The sequence below is a fragment of the Grosmannia clavigera genome (assembly GCF_000143105.1).
Source record: "Grosmannia clavigera kw1407 unplaced genomic scaffold GCSC_173, whole genome shotgun sequence".
NCBI classification, from domain to species: domain Eukaryota; kingdom Fungi; phylum Ascomycota; class Sordariomycetes; order Ophiostomatales; family Ophiostomataceae; genus Leptographium; species Leptographium clavigerum.
Window position 1 is genome coordinate 1,677,691 of NW_014040765.1, and position 19,961 is coordinate 1,697,651.

Sequence of the window (19,961 nt, forward strand, 5' to 3'; positions counted from 1 at the left end):
CTGTCCTATGGAATAACCCCCCCACCCCCAGATCTTCCCCTCATTTCGTCCCCTAAAAGGAAAGAGCTCCCACAAAGCACCTTCCACCTCCAGTTCTGACTTGTACTGGTCTCTAAAGCCCCTTAGAATATCTCCTCCGTCATCAGTCCTAGTTTTCTTGTTGCTTGATTAAAATCCAGTATCCAACGAGGTACCTGCTGCGTCTTTTGGTAACCAAGCCGGTTAGCAAGACTACCAGCGGCTCTGGCAACTATCCCTCAACTGGTTTGATATGTGCTGAAGGAGTACTATTTCTGTCAGATCTTCAGTGCGTTGAAACCTCTCAGTGTGCGAGAAGTAAGTAACGTCTTGTTGAAATATTGCCCGAGAGGAATTTTCTGCATCAGTGCCGTGCACTTTCCCACCCGAAAATTGTCTCTGCTTTTTATTTATCTAGCATTGAATCAGAGACCGCTGGACAGGGCTTTGACACACCCCCTTTGCTTCTGCTTTAACTGAATCAATATTGTGTCATAATCTACCTTGTTACCCGCAGCTGGTCAAGTTTCTCACAAAACCGGTGGTGAATTGGTGAATACTACCCATATATTTTCAAAAGGCGCCTCGGCGCTTCAAGCACACCATTCGGTTAAAAGAATCCAAAACAACTAAAGAGAGAGTTCTGTATAAAATGTGTTAGGTGCATGTCTGCGGGGAGAAGCCAGCAAAATGACGTGACTTTCAGTTTATGTTCTTATTTTCCAGTCCTTCTCTGCTGCCTATTTGTGTCCTGATTTCCTAATCCGTCTTATATGGAAACAAAGGTAGAGAAGTTTTAGACATTCTGCTGCCAACTTGTGTCTGTAAAGTCTCCGTGCAACTCTTCGGTCATGCTTTCCAAGTTAAGCAAGTATGTTTTTGGAAAGGTTATGGTGTCTTGGATCGACTGTCTCCCAAAGGTAAGATTTCACAAATTCAATTCGGTATTGTCGCTGTTGTCATGACCTCGACATCTTCCAATGCCAAAAAACTCTTCAATGGCTTTGTTCGGCCCTATCGACGCCCATACTTCTGGCGCACCTATAGATACATGCCAGGGGTGAAATGTGTATGAGCCTATGTACGTGTGTTCCCTGCTTGCCCACGTTGATGAGAAAGTAATTGGCTCGGAAGCATATTTTACAAGACAGGCAGCATGATCTCATTAAGTGATTACACATTGCCTCAGTAATTTCCACAACGGCCCAGCCAGCCAATGCCTCGCTATGATATGTCTACTTCGCAGTTGTGCCTTTGATATACTCCGTATTGTACAGAGGATGCATGTGTTACGGGAAAATGCCGCCGTAATCAACCAAAAAATCAGCAGTACGGTCTCGGCGTTCAGAATGGAGATGTTTCTACTTGAAAAAGTATTATACTTGTGCCAACTTCTTTTCACAACGATCTTCGGCAGTGTAGAAGAAACAGCTATTCAATCCTGCGTCTTAAAAACAACAGCATGGAAGCAAAGCCGGCTTCCAAATGACGCGGTCATTTTCTGTGTTCGGGATTGAATAAAATTCAAATCTTACATATCATATTTTCAGGTTGCACGTAATGCTAGTGTTATCTTACGAGGCTAGGTTTTGATTTTCTACTACTATGTATCCCGTGAGCACAACTTCCTGCGCCTTTCCGAGTGTGGCACACCTCGTCATAATTCTAAATCCACCACATGCTGTTCACGGGTGTCAGTCCTATGATTTCAGTCATCTTCGCAACTAGAGCAATTCCCTGTCCCAGCGGAACATCGGACTAAGATTTAGGATCAAGTTGGTGAATCTTCGTTATCCAGTCATGGTCACCAACTACCCCAACCTGATGCTAAGCCATTTAAAAACAAAAAAAAATAAAAAAAAAAAAGGGCTTTCGACGGCGCTTTCTTGTAGCTCAGAAGGGGTTGTAGCATCAAATCACATTTTCTGTTCCACTAGGAAGCGACAGCCACAATATCTTCTCTGATATGCGCATGTATAAGATGAGTGGTCAGCCGACCGTAACATGAAAATGCCTAATCTGGGCAAATTAGTCTACCACGTCAGACGGAGTCACAGCAAAGCCGCTGTTCGTGCTGCCGATCGACGACATAGAACGGATTGCTGCCTCGCACCTGGTAGATACAGGAGTGTGTCAGAGATTGCATGAGGGAACGCGGCTCAGGTTGAAACAGCGATGCCAAAGGCTGGATGCGCCACGCGCAGGAATCGATTTAAGCCAATAAGCAGCGCGTGGCTGGGAGCTGTGCAGAAGGAGTCATCAAGCCGCCTGATGGAGGCGCCTACTGGCTGGGCAGATAAAATATTCACAGCCAATACATTCCTACCTGAACGGCAGCCATGAATACTAGTCACCAGTCCTTGTCCCGCCCCCTTTTAACTCGCCTTCGTTTTTACATTTATTGCCTCTTTTTTGGCTGCTGCCTGCGGAAGATGTCCGAGTTGCAATGAAAGAAGAAATGAAAAGATAAGGTACATGGCGCAGACGACAAGGGGTGGGGGCAAATTGAGTTTCTTTGGAAATGTATGTTAGCACTCTGGTCTGCCTGTCTCCCCTAATACTAGGTAGAGCGAAAGAGGGGGGGATGCGTGGCAAAAATTGACATCACAGCCCAGACAGAATTGGGCGACTGGAGCGAAAGAGAATTGCAGTCTAACGCCGTAGCCAATATTAGACAGAAGACGTGCCAGATTTGACGACGTGCGCCGAGTGAGTCACCGTTGACAGGAAGTACACCCCTTGTACCGAGATGAGAGATCGGAAAGCTTCTCTACCATCCGTGAAAAGCAAGCAAGGCAGAATAAGCAAGGGGTACGTGCGCGACGTATCCCACAGGCGGCTGGTGAATTTGCCTTTGAAAGGTAGTGCCCCGACTGCATGTTGCGACCGCTTCAAACGTGCAGTCGGTCAGCCGGTATCGACCAGAAGGGAGAGATTACAAACATCCTCCGTATGTAAGAGTATGAGAAATTTAGTCACTAGATTGACACCCTTCCCACGTCTCTGACCGCAAGTATCTTACATCTCGGGTTTCAAATTACCCATCAACTCTGCTGCTATGCATGTACGATACAAGTACAGGGGGAAGGCAAAGGCAGAGTGTCGAGTGCACGACAGCGAAAATTTGTCAGAATATGTCGGTGGAAAGCTGGCTGGAATTCGGTGGAAGCTGGAGCGCTGCTGTTAGCGATAACGGCCAGCGGCTACGCCTTGCGTTGGGTTGGCGGGCCCATCCGATGGGGGAGGCTGCTGCATGACAGCCCAACGATCACGTGGAGAGCTCAGCCACAACAGCAGCCCAAGCATAGCTCGCTTTTCGTGTAAGTCGACTTGTTGGGGAGCCAGGTCTCGCAGAAAACCTGGTCCTCTTCTCGACGCAACTTCCATCAGTCACAGAGGCAATTTCTGAAACGAGAAACAAGGCGCCCGTCTGCCTGGTCTGTTTCTTTTGCCGGGCAGTCACCGCGAGCCAGCCGATCAATGGCCCACCCGGTCGAGAGCGCACGCGACCGGGCATCGCCTATCCTCTCGCCTTTCCCGGTTGGGTCGTGACGCCTTCTGCTCGTCGAACAGATGGGGCATAGCTCCGATGTACGGAGAGCCGGGGCGGGGGCGGCAGGCAGGCCCAGAGAGGGGTGTGCTTGGAGATACGGCTAGGCCGGGGCTCGTGTAAGGCGTATGCAGCAGCAGCAGCAGCAGCGGCGCGCGCGAGAGCCCTATTCGCGCCTCCTGCGAACAGACAAAAAGAGGTGGCTACATGGCCCTGAGAGCGAGGGTCCGACGTATCAATGCAGCATGCACGTCCGGCTATGGCCTCACTCGCATCCGGTCCGGGAGGCCGCACGACTGCTGTCATGATGCAGCTCCCGGCCTGCTCGGATGGGCTGGCCAGCGTTTCTCTCATTCTCTTATATTCTCTCTCTCACTCTCACTCGGCGCAGGGGCCAGGCACCATTCCTGTTGGCATCCGCCCTGCCGGATGAGCCACCAGAAGTGGGCAAATTGGGGGTGTTGTCGTCTCTGTCGTTATCAACAAGTGCTGGCTTCAGAAGCGGCCCTGTCTTGCTATTGGAGCCGGCAAGACGGCGGGCGTCTCGCCTCTTCACTGCCTGACATGCCAGAACGAGAATATAAGCAAGGTCATTCAGACGGCAAAGGCACAATTGGGCTCTCTCGTGCCCGGGAAGAAGATAAAGGCGAGCGGCCGTGTCCAAAATGGCCTACAAGCTTCATGGCTCGTGCATGGAGCTGCCAGCTGGCAGACAGAGTACCCAAAATCAGACCTACACAGCTCTGCTTCTTGCCTCCCCCGTTGTCGGAACATGGACGAGTCGGTGAGGAAAAAAAGATCAAAGCAAACAGACGGTGAAGAAGGCAACTGCTGCCAAGAAGGCCCTGGAAGCGTGGCCATGGTTGCTATTTTGGTTTTGAAGGAAGTATTTTTTTTGTGTGCTGCGCCCTCAACGTCATCGGCTCCAGACGGCTTCAGACTACTATGACGAGTACTGTTCAAGGTGAGCAAGGAGTCCGCGGACCTGCTCGTACGAGCATCGGCCCCAACAGGGAGTGTACATGATGGGTCCATGCAGCAGTAGTATGTATGCGTCCGAATGGGTGGAATATGCACCTTGAGCGCAACCGTGTTCTGCGTTTGGCTCTCTCGGCTTCTTGCGTATTCGCCGGGAGGTGCAAGAAACAGAGGCCAGGTGGAGAAGGCCAAAGCAGGGCCCGCAATGCGACGCAGCCGCAACTGCTCCCTGCTCTTTTTCCCTTTACGAGGTGATGCTCCGTACACACACGATATACTCACATAGTACTCCGTAGTCTCTTGCAATGCCAGCAAAGCACAGCGGCAGAGTAGCGGAGGAGAGAAATCGTCCGGCCCTCGTCTCCCACGCGCAGTGGCGATGGCCAGAAAGACACCCAATCAGAGCAGCAGGCCGTGTAAGAGACCTTTTAGCTTTTCCAGGACCTGGCTTCTCCCTTGCTTCTGGTTGCGGTGAGCAGCCCTGCTTCGCTCGGCCTCTCCACTTTTCACCTTTGCATTGGACCGCAACGCAGCAAAATAGAGTGGCAGCAGTCATCCGTAGGGCATCAGAGCATAACAAGGCTGCTTTTCCATGTGCTGGGCCGGCCAATCAGCTGACCGGTCACTGGCCTAGATGAAGGATGGGACGCCGGCGGAAGACAAAACAATTCGCCTTTCCCCCCGTCATCCACGCCCATTTCCTATCCATCTCTTGCGCATTCTCTGCTCATTCCATTTCCTTTTTCTCTTCCTTCCCCTTCCATCTCTTTCTCCGATTAAACTGTACGAGTACGGAGTACTACGGTACGTCTTTTCTTCTGCCGGCCACCGTTGTCGTGCGTCATACTATGTAAGATACTCCGTACATACCCAGAGCAAAAGGAGGGTCCCGCTTTTGATAGGTACTTTGCGACGGGCTCTTTTTTCTTCCTTCACACCCCTCCCCCATCTCGGTACAGCCCCTCTTATTTGCGTTACGGGTTGGAAATGAAGACTACGTCGTAAACGGACAATCTGTTTTGTTTTTGACAGAAAAAGGGGAGGTGTGGACGTGCCATGCGGCCTGTGTGTGATGTTGCAAGAAAAAAAAAGGGGGGGGATAGGGCAAGAAAAATTTTCACGGTGAGCCAAATGAAAGGAGCACGCATGCTTGCCAACAAGGGTTTTGTCCAAGGATAAAAAAGCAAAGAATACGGGACAGAAGCAATGATCCGAGATGTGCCTATAAAGACGATGACAACATGGCACAAGACACGGCTATTTCTTGGCCAGATCTGTCCATGTGTCTGTATTTCTACGCTTCTGGAATACAGGACGAGAAGTCCAATTCACGAGAGCCACCGCAGAGCTACCGATCCCACCCCTTCCATTTCGCAAGGCATAACAATTTAGAAAAACGTTGGGTTCTGTCGCAGGACCGATTGGGACCCACTATAATTACCGCTAAGCTAGGGGTCCAAGGGGTTTGGACATACGGAGTAGCCAACGCCACGCTAACAACAAAAATGATTAAGGAAATGCTACAATGTAGCTAAGATACTTGCTCTGTTGCTTTCTGTTCCATATTTCCTACTCCGTACTGTCGTCTACGCCTTCATCGTGCTACTGCGGCGGCTTCGACGGGCGTGTGTCTCACTGCCGCTCACCGACACTCTGCAGACCGATTCTGTATCTTGCTCGTACTCTGTAGCGTCGATGGGAGAAGCGGTCCGCGAGACTACCCGGTATGAATGAAAAGTCCCGTAATAACTTGCAACAGCGCCTTTTCCCGTCCGAACGGCGGCAGACGGATCCGGGGCAGGAAGAGACGGCGCGCAGTAGCTTGCGCAAAAGGGCTCCTCGTTCTCCCACTCTGTCAGTGTTGGCGCTAGCAAGCCGTCCAACTCGACCTCGTCCGAAAAGTACGACGTACGGAGTATGAGTACATATTGCAAGCCGAGACCCATATCGTACGAGATACAAGTATCACCGGGTTGCATCAGTGGGGATCACTCCGTAGGGAGGCTGAAAAAGAGAAACACACTAATGTTGATCAAGCTGAATCAAAGCACACCGGCTTGTGTCTTGCTTGCAGTGTCTTTGTCTCGCATCAGTCATGCATGTCTCTCCGTGACTGCGCGTTCAGGCCCAGCCAGCCAACACGGCACTCCCCATGCTAGACAGAGGCTGGCCGGCCACAAGAAAAGTTGGCCGGGCCCAAAAGGCCCGGCGTCCAGCCGCAGCTCGCCTTGCTGCCACATTCAGGTCCCGGAGCTGTACGGAGTACCTGCTGTGCAATGGAAACGCTTACTGTTTGCTGTGTTGGTGGCAATCCCATTTGCGAATTTGCGTGGCTGTAATACACGGGACACGGACACATGCGTCGTGAACTTCATGATGCAAGACATTGATGCCCCAGCATGCCAGCCAGAGGCTGTGTCAAAGCCACCAGTAAGGACAGCCGCAGCGGAATGATGGTGCGCTAGTAATAACGAGCGGCCCGTGAGTGCTTGCAGCAGCGAATCACACACCGCCTTAGATGGACAGAGCGCCCAGATCGATTTGGAGTGGGCTTCCCAAGAGTCCGTGCAAAGCAGCATGGAGCCCCTCCCATTTGTTGCCTGTCATTGGGAAGCGGATGCGCCTACTCCGTAAGCCTGCTTGCCAATGTACTTTTGTTGCTCTGCCTTTGGTGCATTCTTTTGTTTTGTTTTGCGGGTTGATGGATGACGAACACCTGGTCTGGCTGTGGATGGTGTCAGCTCGTGTACTCGTGCGTTACTCGTGCGTTTGTGCACTCATGTGCTCATGTTTGTGCTCGTCTGGGCGCGTTCAACGATCGCCGTCCGATGCCATCGCCGCACCGTCGCCGTGCACGGCATCTTGTAAACGAGGCCAGACATTTCGGCGACCTGATTGGAAGACTTGCTGACCAATCCCATTCGATCTTTCGTCAGCACACGTGCGACTGGCTGTTTCGTTCGGTCAACCTCTTTCCTTGTCTCCAAATTAAAATATACGTCTTACGTATACGAGTACCCCAGAAAGGGACGGTCACAAGCATCTTAGCAGATGGGCTCTGATGCCTCGTGGTGGCTGCATATTGCTTTACTTTAGTGTCCTGCCTGCCACTCCCGCTTTTTAGTGCGTGGGTCGAACACCTCCACTGAACCTTGCGAACGGATCGATCACTTCCTCGACTCTGGCTGGCTGCATGACGACCTTCAGCGATCCCTGCACCTGCGTCGGCATACTATGTAATAAGAACCGCCCAAGGAGAAAGTGTAACGACAGATAATCTGGGAGGAGACGTTTGCACCCGCTATCCACGTTCGGGACACTTGTGTATGGCGTGTGGCCACAGCATGATCCAATTGCACGGGCAGCAGAGAGCTCCGCGAATTTGCTCAGCGGCAATTTAAGGAGTGACTGGCCTGAGCACAAACCGAGATACGCTGTACGAGTAGAAGAGAAGGACAGAGATGATTTCGCCGAATCACAGGGGGCGTAAACGGCAGCCTGTACGGAGTACGAGTACCGTAGTAGGCCAAGGTCTAGAACCGGAAGGAGCAATGCTCCCCCATGCTCTTCACGAGATGATAGCAGTGGCGAATTGGCAGTAATAGGCAGGCAGAAAGACGTGACGTCGGCTTTCGCAGCCTCGGGGCTATTGCCATTGGCTTCGTGACTGCAATTCCCGGCCTGCACGACTCATATCGTTCCGACTTCTTTATGTATCGCGAGAATGCGCGTCGTTGGCTTACCCCATCATGATGTGTACTCGTACGAACCCAAACGCCTTGCCCTCGCAGTGTTCGTCATCCATTCGCCGCCTGAGCACGAGGTACATATATTTGCGCTTGTACTGACCCCTGATGATCATTTCTGTCACTTACAAACATCAATTGGTTCCTGTCGCACTCCCACACCGGCAGATAACAGGCAGCAGGCAGCAGTCAACGGGCCAGCCGGCGAATACAACATTCGCAGGCAGCTATCCAGGCAGCTACTTACGACGAGGGGCTTGCACGACGAAACACGAACCGACCATTCCCGAACAGCAGACAACGGCCGACCGAAGAGCCGCGGCGGTACCTTGTTTGCGTGCGCATCTTTCCACAAAATTGCATCGCACGCTACATATTGAGGCGGACCTCTGCAGACGGCAAGTGGTCTCGCATCTTCTGTTACTCCTTCAGGCCAGCGGCCCACTCGACCTTTGGCTTTAGCGGACGGGACGTCCTGGAGAACGGCAGAAGAAGCATGAACTGGAAAGCTCTCACCGGAAGCAACTGCCAATTTCTATGAGCGGCAGAAATCCACAATCTCGCTTACAGGGATATTGGTAAATTGGTTCCAGGGAATATTCGTACCTCATGGCCATCGATCTACCAGTGCTCCCTTCTGCGCAAGCACGTATCCCAGTCGCGAAATTTCGGCCAACACCCACAATCCAGCTTGCGGAAATTCGTGTTGCCATCGTATTCCTAACAGAGACCCGCTTTCAAGACACCTCGGCCAGACCGGAACAGTTCCCTTGACGCAACCAAGACGAGCGAAGACTACGTCGTACGTCTTGTTGGCTCCCTCGGAACGAAGGCTAAGAAACAAGAGCAGCCACAAGAGACAGCGGTGCTCGCCCTGTTCGTACGCCTGTCGTGCGACGACCGCAATCTAAGCCGGCCATTCGCTCTGACCGAGTGAGGACTCCTATCATATCCCATCGACTCCAACGAATCTCGTCGATTCCATCGTCCTACGCCGCAACCAACACGAGCTGAGCATCCGGCTCGGCCGACCTGACAGGCTGTTAGGCCTCGACTGGATTTAACCTGCACAGAAGAAGCAACCAATACGGAGTACGAATACGGTGCCAAATAATAAAATACCATAATACCGACCACTTGTGCGGAAGGACAGTGCCATCCTTCCCACAGGAATTACTACGAGTAGTGTGGCTGCGCCAAGACTGCACATTGCGCCCCACGGCCTGCAAGGTGTGACTAATAAGAAAAGAGGGACCAAAAGGTACTTCTACGTTATTGCCACCCCCCCCTCCATTTTGACACTTTTGCCTGAGCCCAAATACATGCTTCCCGTACCTTTCCTGCTCTTATGCCACCCTGTTTTTCTCTGACCCCCCCCCCCTGTTCAACCCCCTGTCGTCGGTTTACAGAGGAAAAAAAAAAAAAAAAAACACGTACAGACGTTGGAAGTATTAGTATACATACGGGCCTAACCCACCCAACCTTCTGCATTTCTTGGGCTTTCCCTTTTGATACCACTTGGCTTTTCGCCAACAACGCATAAAACCTTTCTGCGCTTCCTGACCCTTCATCGGCCAAGCTCGATCGTCTCGTCTTCGCTTATAATATACCCAATTCCACTGTCCTGGACCAGTCGGACTGTCTAGTCCCTTCCAGAACTTCTTAGAGCACGACGTCCTGGTCAACCTTGATGACCAATTTTTGTCTCTTGCGCCGAAGAGGAGCATCTTCCTTGTATCGCCACAAACCTTGACATGTACTCCAACAGCAGTCGGCTCTCTCTCTCCCCCTCTACCGACTACATACCAAGGTGACTGGCGTCATCTCCAACACCTGCAGCGTCACGACACAGGCGCCGCCCTTCCCATTCTGCGATCGCGACCGTGACCGCATCGACGGCCACGGCCACGACTACAACCGCCACCACGACTACTCCGACTGGACGACGACGGCATCGCTCCACGTCTACTCTGTCAAATATCATTCCTCTACTTTTCTTGTCTCCCAAACCAAAACAGAGATCTTCACAAAAACAAACAATTTACAGAGACGATCCGGCCTACGCAAGCCGCTCGTCGAATAAACATCCCATCATGAATGCCTCCTACTCCCCTTACGCGGCGACGCCTGCCGCCACTGCCGACTATTACTACGAAAAGAAAGACTATATCAGCCCATCGCCGACGCCTTCGCCCCGCGGGCCGGCCTACTACTACGCCCAGCAGCAGCAGCAGCGACCGGCGACCCGCGCACACTTCCGGCACATGAGCTCCAGTGGCACTGGCTTTCACGAGTTCAACACCAGTCCATCGTCGCGGCCGCCAACCTTCTCTCCGCGGTACACAAGCGATGGCCACTACGCCACAGCCAATGTGAGTTCTTCGCGCCCGACACGGAGACAAACGTCGTGGTCGAGTCCCAACGCCCCCGGGCGTGAGCGACGCAGCTCTTCATTCTCCTACTATCGGGCCTCAGACTCCATTGGGGAATCCGACGAGGACGAACTCATCGAGATCGACGGCATCACTTACGTGTTGCCTGCGCGTTCAAGACCGAGGAAGCAGAAGAGTCACTATCTCGGTGACGACTACAACTACTCAGGCCCGTACCGGACTAACCACCAATACTACCCACAGGGCGGTTACGGTTTCGTGGAAAAGGACCTTCGCGCCGGGTTCGAGTCGCCTCGCTATCATGAGCCGACTTCCGACACCCGCCATACCACACCCACCGGGCACTCGCGCCGCTCCTCCACGACCATGCCAATCCCTCAGCGTTCCGCTACCGCGCGGCCTTCGAGCTCTCACCAGCCACCTCCGCCGGCGACGATGGCGTCGTCCAAGAAATCGGGTGGCTCGGCATCGCCTGCACCTCAGAAGGCAACCGAGGCCGACGCTAAGAAGCACCACATCCCAGCAGGCTATTCTCTCAAGAACTGGGACCCTTCGGAGGAACCCATCATGCTGCTGGGGAGTGTGTTCGATGCGAACTCGCTGGGTAAGTGGATCTACGACTGGACCACTTACCACCACGGCCCGTCGTCGCCAATCGCTGAGGTGGCTGGCGAGATGTGGCTGCTGCTGATTCAGCTCGCTGGCAAGATCAAGCGTGCTGATGAGGTCATGTGCCGTGTCCGCACCAAGGAGAACCGCGAGATGCTCGAGGATTTCATCCTTTCTGGTGAGCGTCTAACGGACAAGCTCCGCAAGCTGCTCAAGACCTGTGAACAGCCCATGCTGCGCACGGGAAAGCGGGAGAAGACGCAGCTGGGCAAGAACGCCGGCATTGAATTTGTTGAGACTCTGTTCGGTCGGGAGCGAGAGCTGGAGAAGACAGAGCGCTTCATGCAGTCCGTTCGGCTCTGGAATCTCCGCTTCGATGCAAATTGCGAGGACATTATCCGTCAGCCCACCAAATAGGACATGGATTGGATTTGGATTCTCCGGGACTCCTCCGGTCCACTTGGCATCGAACGACGGTACCGAACAAAAAAAACGAAAACTACGACCAACATTGGTTGAAATTTACAACCCACAGTGTATTATATTTTGGATTTTCCAGAGGCATTATTTCCACGCCACGGATGACCAAAACTCCAAGGAGTTCTTGTTTTCTTTTCCACCCTCCCCCCCCTTTATGCCCCGGAAAACTTAGATCTGGATGGTATAACACCACGTCGCCTGATGGTAACGGCAACGTTGCCGGGCTTATATCTTTTTAACGAGATGCCTGCATTCCGGTTTCCGTGGCAAGCGAATTTGGATTTTCACGTCAGCCTCCCCACTTTCTCCTTTCTCTCTCGTCTTCCACATACTGGACCGAATTGCCGAGCCAGAAGCAATACGACCAAGCCTGACGACGCACGGCTGATAAGATTTTGTAATATTGGTGGGACTACTGTGCATTGGATGGACGGGCGGCAGAAATAACGGATTCTCCAAAAGTTTGGATTTTGAATTGTGAGCGTGCACAGAGTAGAAGGAATATGGGTTTTATTTTAATTTGTTAGATTTCATGTCTGTTATTTAATACAGGTGCGGACGAAAAAGTCTTTACGAACAAGGCTTGCCGGTCCCCTCTCGGGGGCCGGTTTGTGTGGGATACAGAAAGTTTTTTTTCTTCGGGGTTTGAAGTTTTTTTTTTTTTTTTTTTTTTTTCGGTTCTGGTTTTGGATATTGTTGGTTTTTTCATGTTTTCATGTTGGACATCGCTGGGCGTCTCCGCACTTTCTTCATTCTGTTCTGGAAAAGCCTCTTTTTGGGTTGGCATACAGGGCGCACTCATCGTTTCGTCTATAAGAGTCTAGCTACCCTGGTTCGGAACGGTTTTCATTTCGTTTGTGTCGCAGGTCGGATGTCGGATATACCCCATTCCTTTACACTGTCAGGTCGGGTTCTCAATACTAGTTTATTAGACAGGACGGGAGGGAATTGGATTTTAATCTTTTTATTAGTGGAAGACTACTGTGTACGGAGTATGGGCATGGAGTATGACTTTGTGAGCGAGGAATGTGTGCTCGGTAGAATGTGAAGAATATACGACGAGTATGAAGAAGCGAGAAAATCCAAGAAAAAGCCTCGGTGTTGCCAGGGATGGTGAGACAAAGCCCTAACGCGGCAGAGCTGCATAGTTTACGCACAGCCGTGGAAAAAGAAAGAAAAGAAAAATGTCGCAACAACGGGCCTGTAGGCAAATAAGCGTGCTCCTGTGCACAAGGCCCCCTCCCAGCCGCATCTGCAGCAGCTTCATTGACTATCCTGTTGAAGGTAAAGCAGACAAGGTGATGGCGTGGTTTTTGCATAGCACGGCCAGTGGACGTCGCTGTATCAATGCACTAACGTCGGGGCGGAAGACGGAAGACGGACCGCTCTGCAGCTGTTGATTTTCTCGGCGGGTTGCTTTAGTGCATTTCGTGCACTTTGGCGTGTTATTTTCCCCCTTCCTGTTCATAAAGGCACGCCTTTGCGCAGGTAAGTATCCTCGTTTCGGGTGCATGTGACGCTTGTGCGCGCGCGCTAATTTTTCTCCCTGTATTCCTCGTCTTGCTTTTGTTGCATGCCGCGCTATGCCGAAGTTGAGTCTGCGGAGTATGATCGTCGTCTTGCGGCCATTGCAGCCGAAGAACAAAAGCAATACCCAGCGGGAGACGATATGGTGATCGGTAGAACAATGTGGTCGCCCTCTGCATGATTTGTCTGCTGCTCCTCTTGTCACGTTGAATTGGCGCGACAACAGGTGACGGCATGAGGGAAGCCGGGCCTTTTCCCTTCTTTTCCCCCTTTTTTTCTATCTCAATTTAAATGCAGCAATGTACAGAGTACGACTGCTCGGCTCAATGGCGGGTTTTGTGCCGTTGAGGGGCAGTTGGGCCGTGGTGTCAGATGGGAGAAGAGGAGAAGGCATTGGGCAGCACCGAGAGCTACAAGGACGGCTACATGGGATACATGGCATGGCTGTGGAAAAATCACAGCGAAATGGCCGCTCTGGGGTGCCTCTCTAGGGTAGGCCTCTGTCGGCTCTTGCCATCCGCTCCCATGTCGAGATCGCATGCGCTGCGATGCGGCTCCGTGTCTCTGGCGAGGCATTGGGGAATGTGCACAACTCGGACTCGGTATAGAACGCAAAGCATCATCGCTGCCTGCGCGCGTACATAAAGATACCACTGGCCGACCGCTGTGACAGCCGAGCCGCCCGGCAAGCTGAGGGTGTGCGGAACAGTGTGGTGTGGTTAGTGGACAGCGGGTGGTGTGGTGATGGCTGTAGTGGTGTTAGTGGTGTTAGTGGTAGTAGAGGTGTTAGTGCAGCGGGTGGAGCAGCGGTTGAGAGGGGTCGCAGCGACGTCAGTACCCATATCTTCGCAATAGGGCTCTCGCTTACAGGGCTGGCCACCTGCAGCACCCCTCCCCGCCCCCGAAGCAGGCAATCCGGTGCAGTGTCGGCAGTCTGTGCGGCCACCATTCGCGGCCTCTTGCCATTGTCCAGTTGTTCTCGGTCTGGCCCTCGGTCTCTGAGCGAGCCGGGTCCTCTGCTGCAGCCTGTTCATGGACTCGTCTTGTGCTCGAGCGCTGTCTCTTTCCGCCGGGAACAAAGAGCACGACATGTTCATGATCCCTCCTTTCGGCCGCACCGCCGTCGTTGGCTCGTCGCCCTGCATCGCTCGGCTGTCTTTCCGCCGAATCGAACGGCCTGATTGCTGTGCCGGTCGGAGAGGCCCTATCTGATCGGTTCCAGTTCCCCTCTGAGCTGAGAGCCGCGGGCCGGATGGGAGGCAGAATCGCTTGGATCAGCCCGTCATCTTCCCAGTCTGACGGTGGAGAAATCTGACGGCTAATGCAGGAAAACAAACGGTTCCCCCCTCCCCCTCCCCCTCCCCAAGCATCGCCAGCAATGTCCCGTCCTCGTTCTGCTTCAAGCCTTTGGCCTTTGCAAGCAAATTTGCTTTCATCCGTCGGGCTGCTACATGGTCGACTGCTCGTGCGATGATTAGCCTCTTTCAGGTGACTCAGCCTGGCCATCTGATCCTCTGCCTCACACACCCGCCGTCCTCGTCACTGTCACATCGGGCACAGCTACTATGTATGACCCAGCGCATCCGGACGAGAACGAAGAGCGAAGAACCTGCCCGGCGCTTAAGACGTGCAGCCACGCCGTCACACCTCGACGGTCCAATCAGAGCTACATGCCATCAGTGCAGGTTGAGTCCGCAAACAGAAGGAGGGGAAGAGGGGCGTGGTTTTAAGACGCAATGTATCTTGCTATGTATATTCTAAACGGTCGCACTGATCCGGCTGACGAATACGGGAGACCGGCCGTTGCTCGTAAGATACACAGCACTTCGTAAAAAATCGTACCCCTTCTAGAAACACTAAGCTGTCGAGGCTGTCTGACAAAGGGACCGGGCACGCATACATGCACATCGCCTTGCTCTCACTCCTCTTCCGATGGGCTATTTTTGGGCTAGTTTGTGCTGGCCCCGTGGCTGGAAACGTGGCCAGTGCGCAAAACACAACGGCTTTCAGCAGTGCGTAGTGCTACCTGTATCTGATCACAACAGCCATTGGCTGTATCTTACTCTGTACTTGCATCTAGCCTGGTGCAATCTGATTCTTTTGGCCTGGTATTGCATCTCACCAACGACGGCATCCCTCATTTACATCAAGAATAGAAAGAACACAGAATATGACTAGAAGAACAATGCCCGGCCCTTCCGCATAATTATGCCCACTAACCTCTCTAGCCCCTCATATGCCCATTCGCGCCGACGCTCTTTCTTCCTTTGCGAAGTAGGAAGGACAAATATCTTGGTCTGAGTTTCTTCAAAGTTTCCCAAAAAGGTTCGCCACTACGGCCTTCCAAACGTCTCTGCAGGCGTCGTTAGTCGGATGGAGCGACTCCCTTCTCTTGGGCGGTTTGATCATATGACGGCATGGCTCCATGAGGCTGGCTAAACACATGTCAGTATCAGTCAACTTCTCTTTCTACTTTGGGAGACCGAAACAAGAGACATACCGTCGAGACGACCGACCGGTGGTCCAAGTCAGAATCGGTGTCGCTGTGCATATAGCTGTCCTCTTGGCAGATGGTCTGTTTCTACAATTTAGCAAGCACTTTCAAAGTGTCCATATCTTCTCCGCGGGTGTGATTAACAGGGGTTCATACTGCTGAGAACACGTCCGGCCGCCGCGACCCTGCTCCTCCACTGGTGGGGCTGAGTTCACGGCGCCTCTTCCCGTGCACTCGCTTCAAGATCTTGTCAAGATACTTCTTGAATGGGTCCTCCGTAATGGAAGCTGTAACCGGGGCAGCGTCACTGGCAGACTGGGATTCCTCGACTTCCCCCAACTGGCTAGTCTGCGTGGGCTGCTCGAGCTGCTCAGGTTTCTCGGTCTGCCCAGCTGGCTCGGGCGGTAGCTGGACATAGGTTTTCGACAATCTCTCTGTCTCAGCCCACCTCTCAGGTTCGTCCAGCCCCCTGGGTCGAATTCGGTAATTTCCTAGGCACTGGTTGCTACGGTAGCGGTTTGTCGCGATGAGCGGCAAGCCTGCTTGGTATCTTTGGCGGTTGTCGAGAGGGACATGTCCATGCTGAAGGTATCTTGATGGCTGGTCAGCATTGTAGCCGTCCAAAGGTCTTCCACGACTGGGGCCACGACCATGACTCTAGCTGTCGTGGCCACCACTATAGCGACCATATTGACTCTGGCCACTCTGGCCATAAAAGCTATACTGATAGCCCCCGTGGGGATGTCCCTGATGATGGCTATTATTCTGGTCCTGATAGTGGCGTAGCTCTCTGGGTTGGTTGTAAAGGTTTCGGGAATCTATGCTGTGATTTTCAAGGGCGTGGCTCCCACTCGGGAAAGCTTGGGGATACATTGGTTCCATATGGTGGAGATAGATTGGGGGGTAGGCTCCTCTGGGAAAGTGTGCATATTCAGCATTCTGGGGAACCAGTGACCTTCCGGTATCAATAAATGTGTTGCCTCGAGGGGGGATCATTTCGTCGAAACTCCAAGGTCCCGGGTGAACATAAACAGGAGCACCATTTTCTGGGCCATAAATCGGCGGGAAGGCACCCATGTTTCCTGACAGCGGCAGCCCTGGAGAAACCCCTTGGCGATGTATATCTGGAGAGAAGTAGACCGGCTCTGCATGTTGAGGATAGGCCCAGTGGTGATAAGGCTGAGCAAGGCCAGTCAGTAATTGGTTGGCTTGTGAAAGGACTGGCAGCGGCCGAAAAAGAGGCGGGTACTGCTCCGGCCTGAGGTCCAGTCTATGATCTGGCTTAAAAGCCATAATGAACAAAGTGAGAGGCTGTTTCCAAGGCCCTTGTGCCTCGCATTCGTCTTTACAGAGACGGCTCTTGCATAGTTCAGAGACGTGGTCTTTGGGTCTGACCTTGGTTGGTCAACAGAGCTGACAGTCTACTGAGAAGAGGCGGGGTCTGTTGATTTAGCTTCTGTCATGTGACCGGGACAGCTTTAGGTGGGCTCTGGCCACAAGCAGAACCTTTTTCTCGCTCGCATTGCGAAACCGGCCGACATGTTCGCACCACACACCTCTACAGCATTGGCTTCCCGACAGACTCCGGTCTAGCCATTTGTTCAGGCGGATCCAATACAGCAGCTGGGACGAAGACCCATATTAAAGGGCACGAAACGAATCACTGGAGAACGAACAAGAGAAGATGCATTGGACAAGTATCTGGACATAATAAAGACATGAGAGAGCGCTGGCTCGAGCGTCATCGTGTCTTGTCGAGTGTCTGTCTGCGGACACGACGTTCCTACAGTCCAGCTACTTCCACACGCTGGACGTCTCGGTGCCGGCCTTCTTGCCGTCCTGGTACGTCTGGCTGAGGGCATTGTACAGAGCCTTGACGCGGTCGACCTCGGCAGCCCAGCGGGCGCGGTCCTGGGGGTCGGCGATGCGGCCGACAAGGTCGGCCAGGCTGGCGGAGCGGAAGAACTTGTTCGTCTTGTTGTAGAGTGGGCGGGCAGCCAAGCTGTCGGGGGTGTCAGCAGGGGCGGCGACGCGGAAGACGGACTCGAGAATGTCAATGTCGTAGGGGATGGCAAAGAGGTCACGGCTGTCCTGATAGGTGAAGAGGTAGTAGAACTCGTCGAAGCCGGACCAGGTGATGCCGCTGAGGCAGAGCGAGCAGGGCTCGTGGGTGCAGAAGAAGACGCAGTCGCTCGGCCGCGGCCGGCTGTCGGCGGGAGACGCAAAGAAGGCCTGGATGCAGTTGATCTCGCCGTGCAGCAGCGGTGATGCGCGCTCGTCGCTGGTAGCCACCGTATGCGGCGCCAGGCCGTCCTTGGCCAGCACGGCAGCACCAAAGACCTTGCTGCCGGCCGCGACCCCGGCGCGCGTGAGCGGCACGATTCGCTCCTCGGTGACCCGGAGCAGCTGCGCCACCAGGTCGGCCGGCGTGTTTGCCGTCGCTGCCATGCCGTCGAAGTGTGTGTATGTGTCTGTGCTGTGATGTGATGTGCTGCCTGTAAATTGATCCGCTCTTCTCGGCAGTCACGTGCAGATGGCGATCGTACTTTCCTGCTGTAAAATCGAATGGTTCCGTCTGCAAGCTCTGGTGGCTGCAATGGATTTGCTCCTAAGATGTATCGATGTGCGATCTCCTTCTGGAAATGACAGCGTCGGAGACAGCCGCTTGCTTGCAACTTGAAGGGACTTAGCTCGCTTGCAATTCCGCCTACGGCGACTTCCGATTCGGACATTGGCCAATTTATCGCCAGCAGGACGTGCGGCCTCGATCGAGAAGTGTGCGAGAGAATGCACTACATCCGTCTGTTGCGGCCACCATCTCTGGTGGAAGGGAAGCAGACGGTGCTGAGTTTCGTGCTGACCATCACGACCGACTTGGGCGACTCGTTCTACAGTCCCGATGGACCTCGTGGCATTTCGGTCAGGCTGGAGACCGAGACGCGCTTGAACGAGCCGGCAGTGGCAGCAAGCAGCGATGGAAGTAGTCCGTCGGACTCGGCTACGAACCAGTACAGTGATGTCATGCCTCCCAGCCGCAAGAGAAAGAGGGCCGGCAGCGAAGAGCTGAGCGGGAGCGGAGAGGCGGTCGAGACGACGGCTGCACGCACCGAGGAGCATTTCTTTCAGATCGACTGTCCTGCAAAGCAAGCTAGCAGCGGCAAGACGCAGTCGCTGGCCTGGAGCTCCGGGACGCGGGTGCTGAAGATGGGTCTGGTGGTGCCGCAGGAGGCCGTGGCGCGGCTGCGGGATCCGCTGGTGGTGCGGAGGCGGATCTGCTTCAGCATGCTGGACCGCCGATTGTCCATCGTGTCGGCCACGGACGTGATCACGACAGGCTCGTACTCGGTCGTGCCTCTGTGGGTGGACGTGCCGGCGACGGACAGTGAGGCGTTTCGCCATGTGGCCGTGCGGAGGCTCTGCATCGGACACGATGACAGACAGCCAGAGAAGAGGCCGATCTGGGTCGAAGAGGAAGAGGAAGTTGGCGAGAGCATTGCGCGGCACATCTGGGATGCCGGCCTGGCCACGGTGGCCTTTGTGGCCGACACGTGCATGGGAAGCAGCCGGGGCCGGACAGAGGAGGAACAAGACGGTCTGGCCGGGTACCTGCGCCGTCTGCTGGCGACCAAGCCAGGCCGCCTACATGTTCTCGAGCTGGGGAGTGGCGTCGGCATTCTGGGCATCGGGCTGGCGACGATTCTGGGACATGTGCGCCGGGGCGGACCAGACGAACAGGACGAACAGGACGGCATTTCCGTTCTCCTGACAGACCTGCCCGAGGCAGAAGAGCGGGCGACGGCCAACATGCAACGAGCAACGGTGCCGGCACAGGTTCGACTGGACTACGAAAATCTCGACTGGGACGAGGGCTGCCAGGGCCGGTTCGGCGCCAAGGTGGCTGGCGGGCGGCCGTGGGACCTGGTGGTGCTGAGCGACTGCACGTACAACGTGGACATGCTGCCGGCGCTGGTGCAGACGCTGTCGGCACTGCAAGCGGCGGCATCTACAGGCGTGCGCGTGCTGCTGGCGCGAAAGCCGCGGCACGCGGACGAGGAGGCGTTGTTTGGCCTGCTGGCGGGCGAGGGCTGGCAGCTGAGTGCGAGCAGCACGATGGCGCTGCCAGGAGGGAAGGAAGAGCTGGAGCTGTACTTGTATGGGAGGTGAAG

At 54.0% G+C, this 19,961-nt stretch overlaps 5 protein-coding genes across 5 annotated transcripts; 2 read left to right on the forward strand and 3 right to left on the reverse strand.

Moving 5' to 3' along the window:
- Positions 1-6,132: 6,132 nt before the first annotated feature.
- CMQ_7537 (uncharacterized protein) lies at positions 6,133-6,525 on the reverse strand (the record flags this gene model as incomplete). The annotated part of the gene is made up of 1 exon (XM_014314542.1): positions 6,133-6,525. One exon carries the CDS (start codon positions 6,523-6,525, stop codon positions 6,133-6,135), a length of 393 nt encoding a protein of 130 aa, XP_014170017.1.
- Positions 6,526-10,385: 3,860 nt separating this feature from the next.
- On the forward strand, positions 10,386-11,711 carry CMQ_7422 (uncharacterized protein; the record flags this gene model as incomplete). The annotated part of the gene is made up of 1 exon (XM_014314427.1): positions 10,386-11,711. The coding sequence occupies one exon, from the start codon at positions 10,386-10,388 to the stop codon at positions 11,709-11,711; it is 1,326 nt and encodes a 441-aa protein (XP_014169902.1).
- A 2,045-nt stretch (positions 11,712-13,756) lies between these two features.
- On the reverse strand, positions 13,757-16,484 carry CMQ_7570 (uncharacterized protein; the record flags this gene model as incomplete). Its single annotated transcript, XM_014314575.1, has 5 exons — positions 13,757-13,991; positions 14,170-14,612; positions 15,802-15,876; positions 15,952-16,377; positions 16,443-16,484. 5 exons carry the CDS (start codon positions 16,482-16,484, stop codon positions 13,757-13,759), a joined length of 1,221 nt encoding a protein of 406 aa, XP_014170050.1.
- Positions 16,485-17,589: 1,105 nt separating this feature from the next.
- CMQ_7316 (cytidine deoxycytidylate deaminase family protein) lies at positions 17,590-18,243 on the reverse strand (the record flags this gene model as incomplete). Its single annotated transcript, XM_014314321.1, has 1 exon — positions 17,590-18,243. One exon carries the CDS (start codon positions 18,241-18,243, stop codon positions 17,590-17,592), a length of 654 nt encoding a protein of 217 aa, XP_014169796.1.
- Positions 18,244-18,582: 339 nt separating this feature from the next.
- CMQ_7714 (uncharacterized protein) lies at positions 18,583-19,959 on the forward strand (the record flags this gene model as incomplete). Its single annotated transcript, XM_014314719.1, has 1 exon — positions 18,583-19,959. One exon carries the CDS (start codon positions 18,583-18,585, stop codon positions 19,957-19,959), a length of 1,377 nt encoding a protein of 458 aa, XP_014170194.1.
- Between the last annotated feature and the right edge of the window lie 2 nt (positions 19,960-19,961).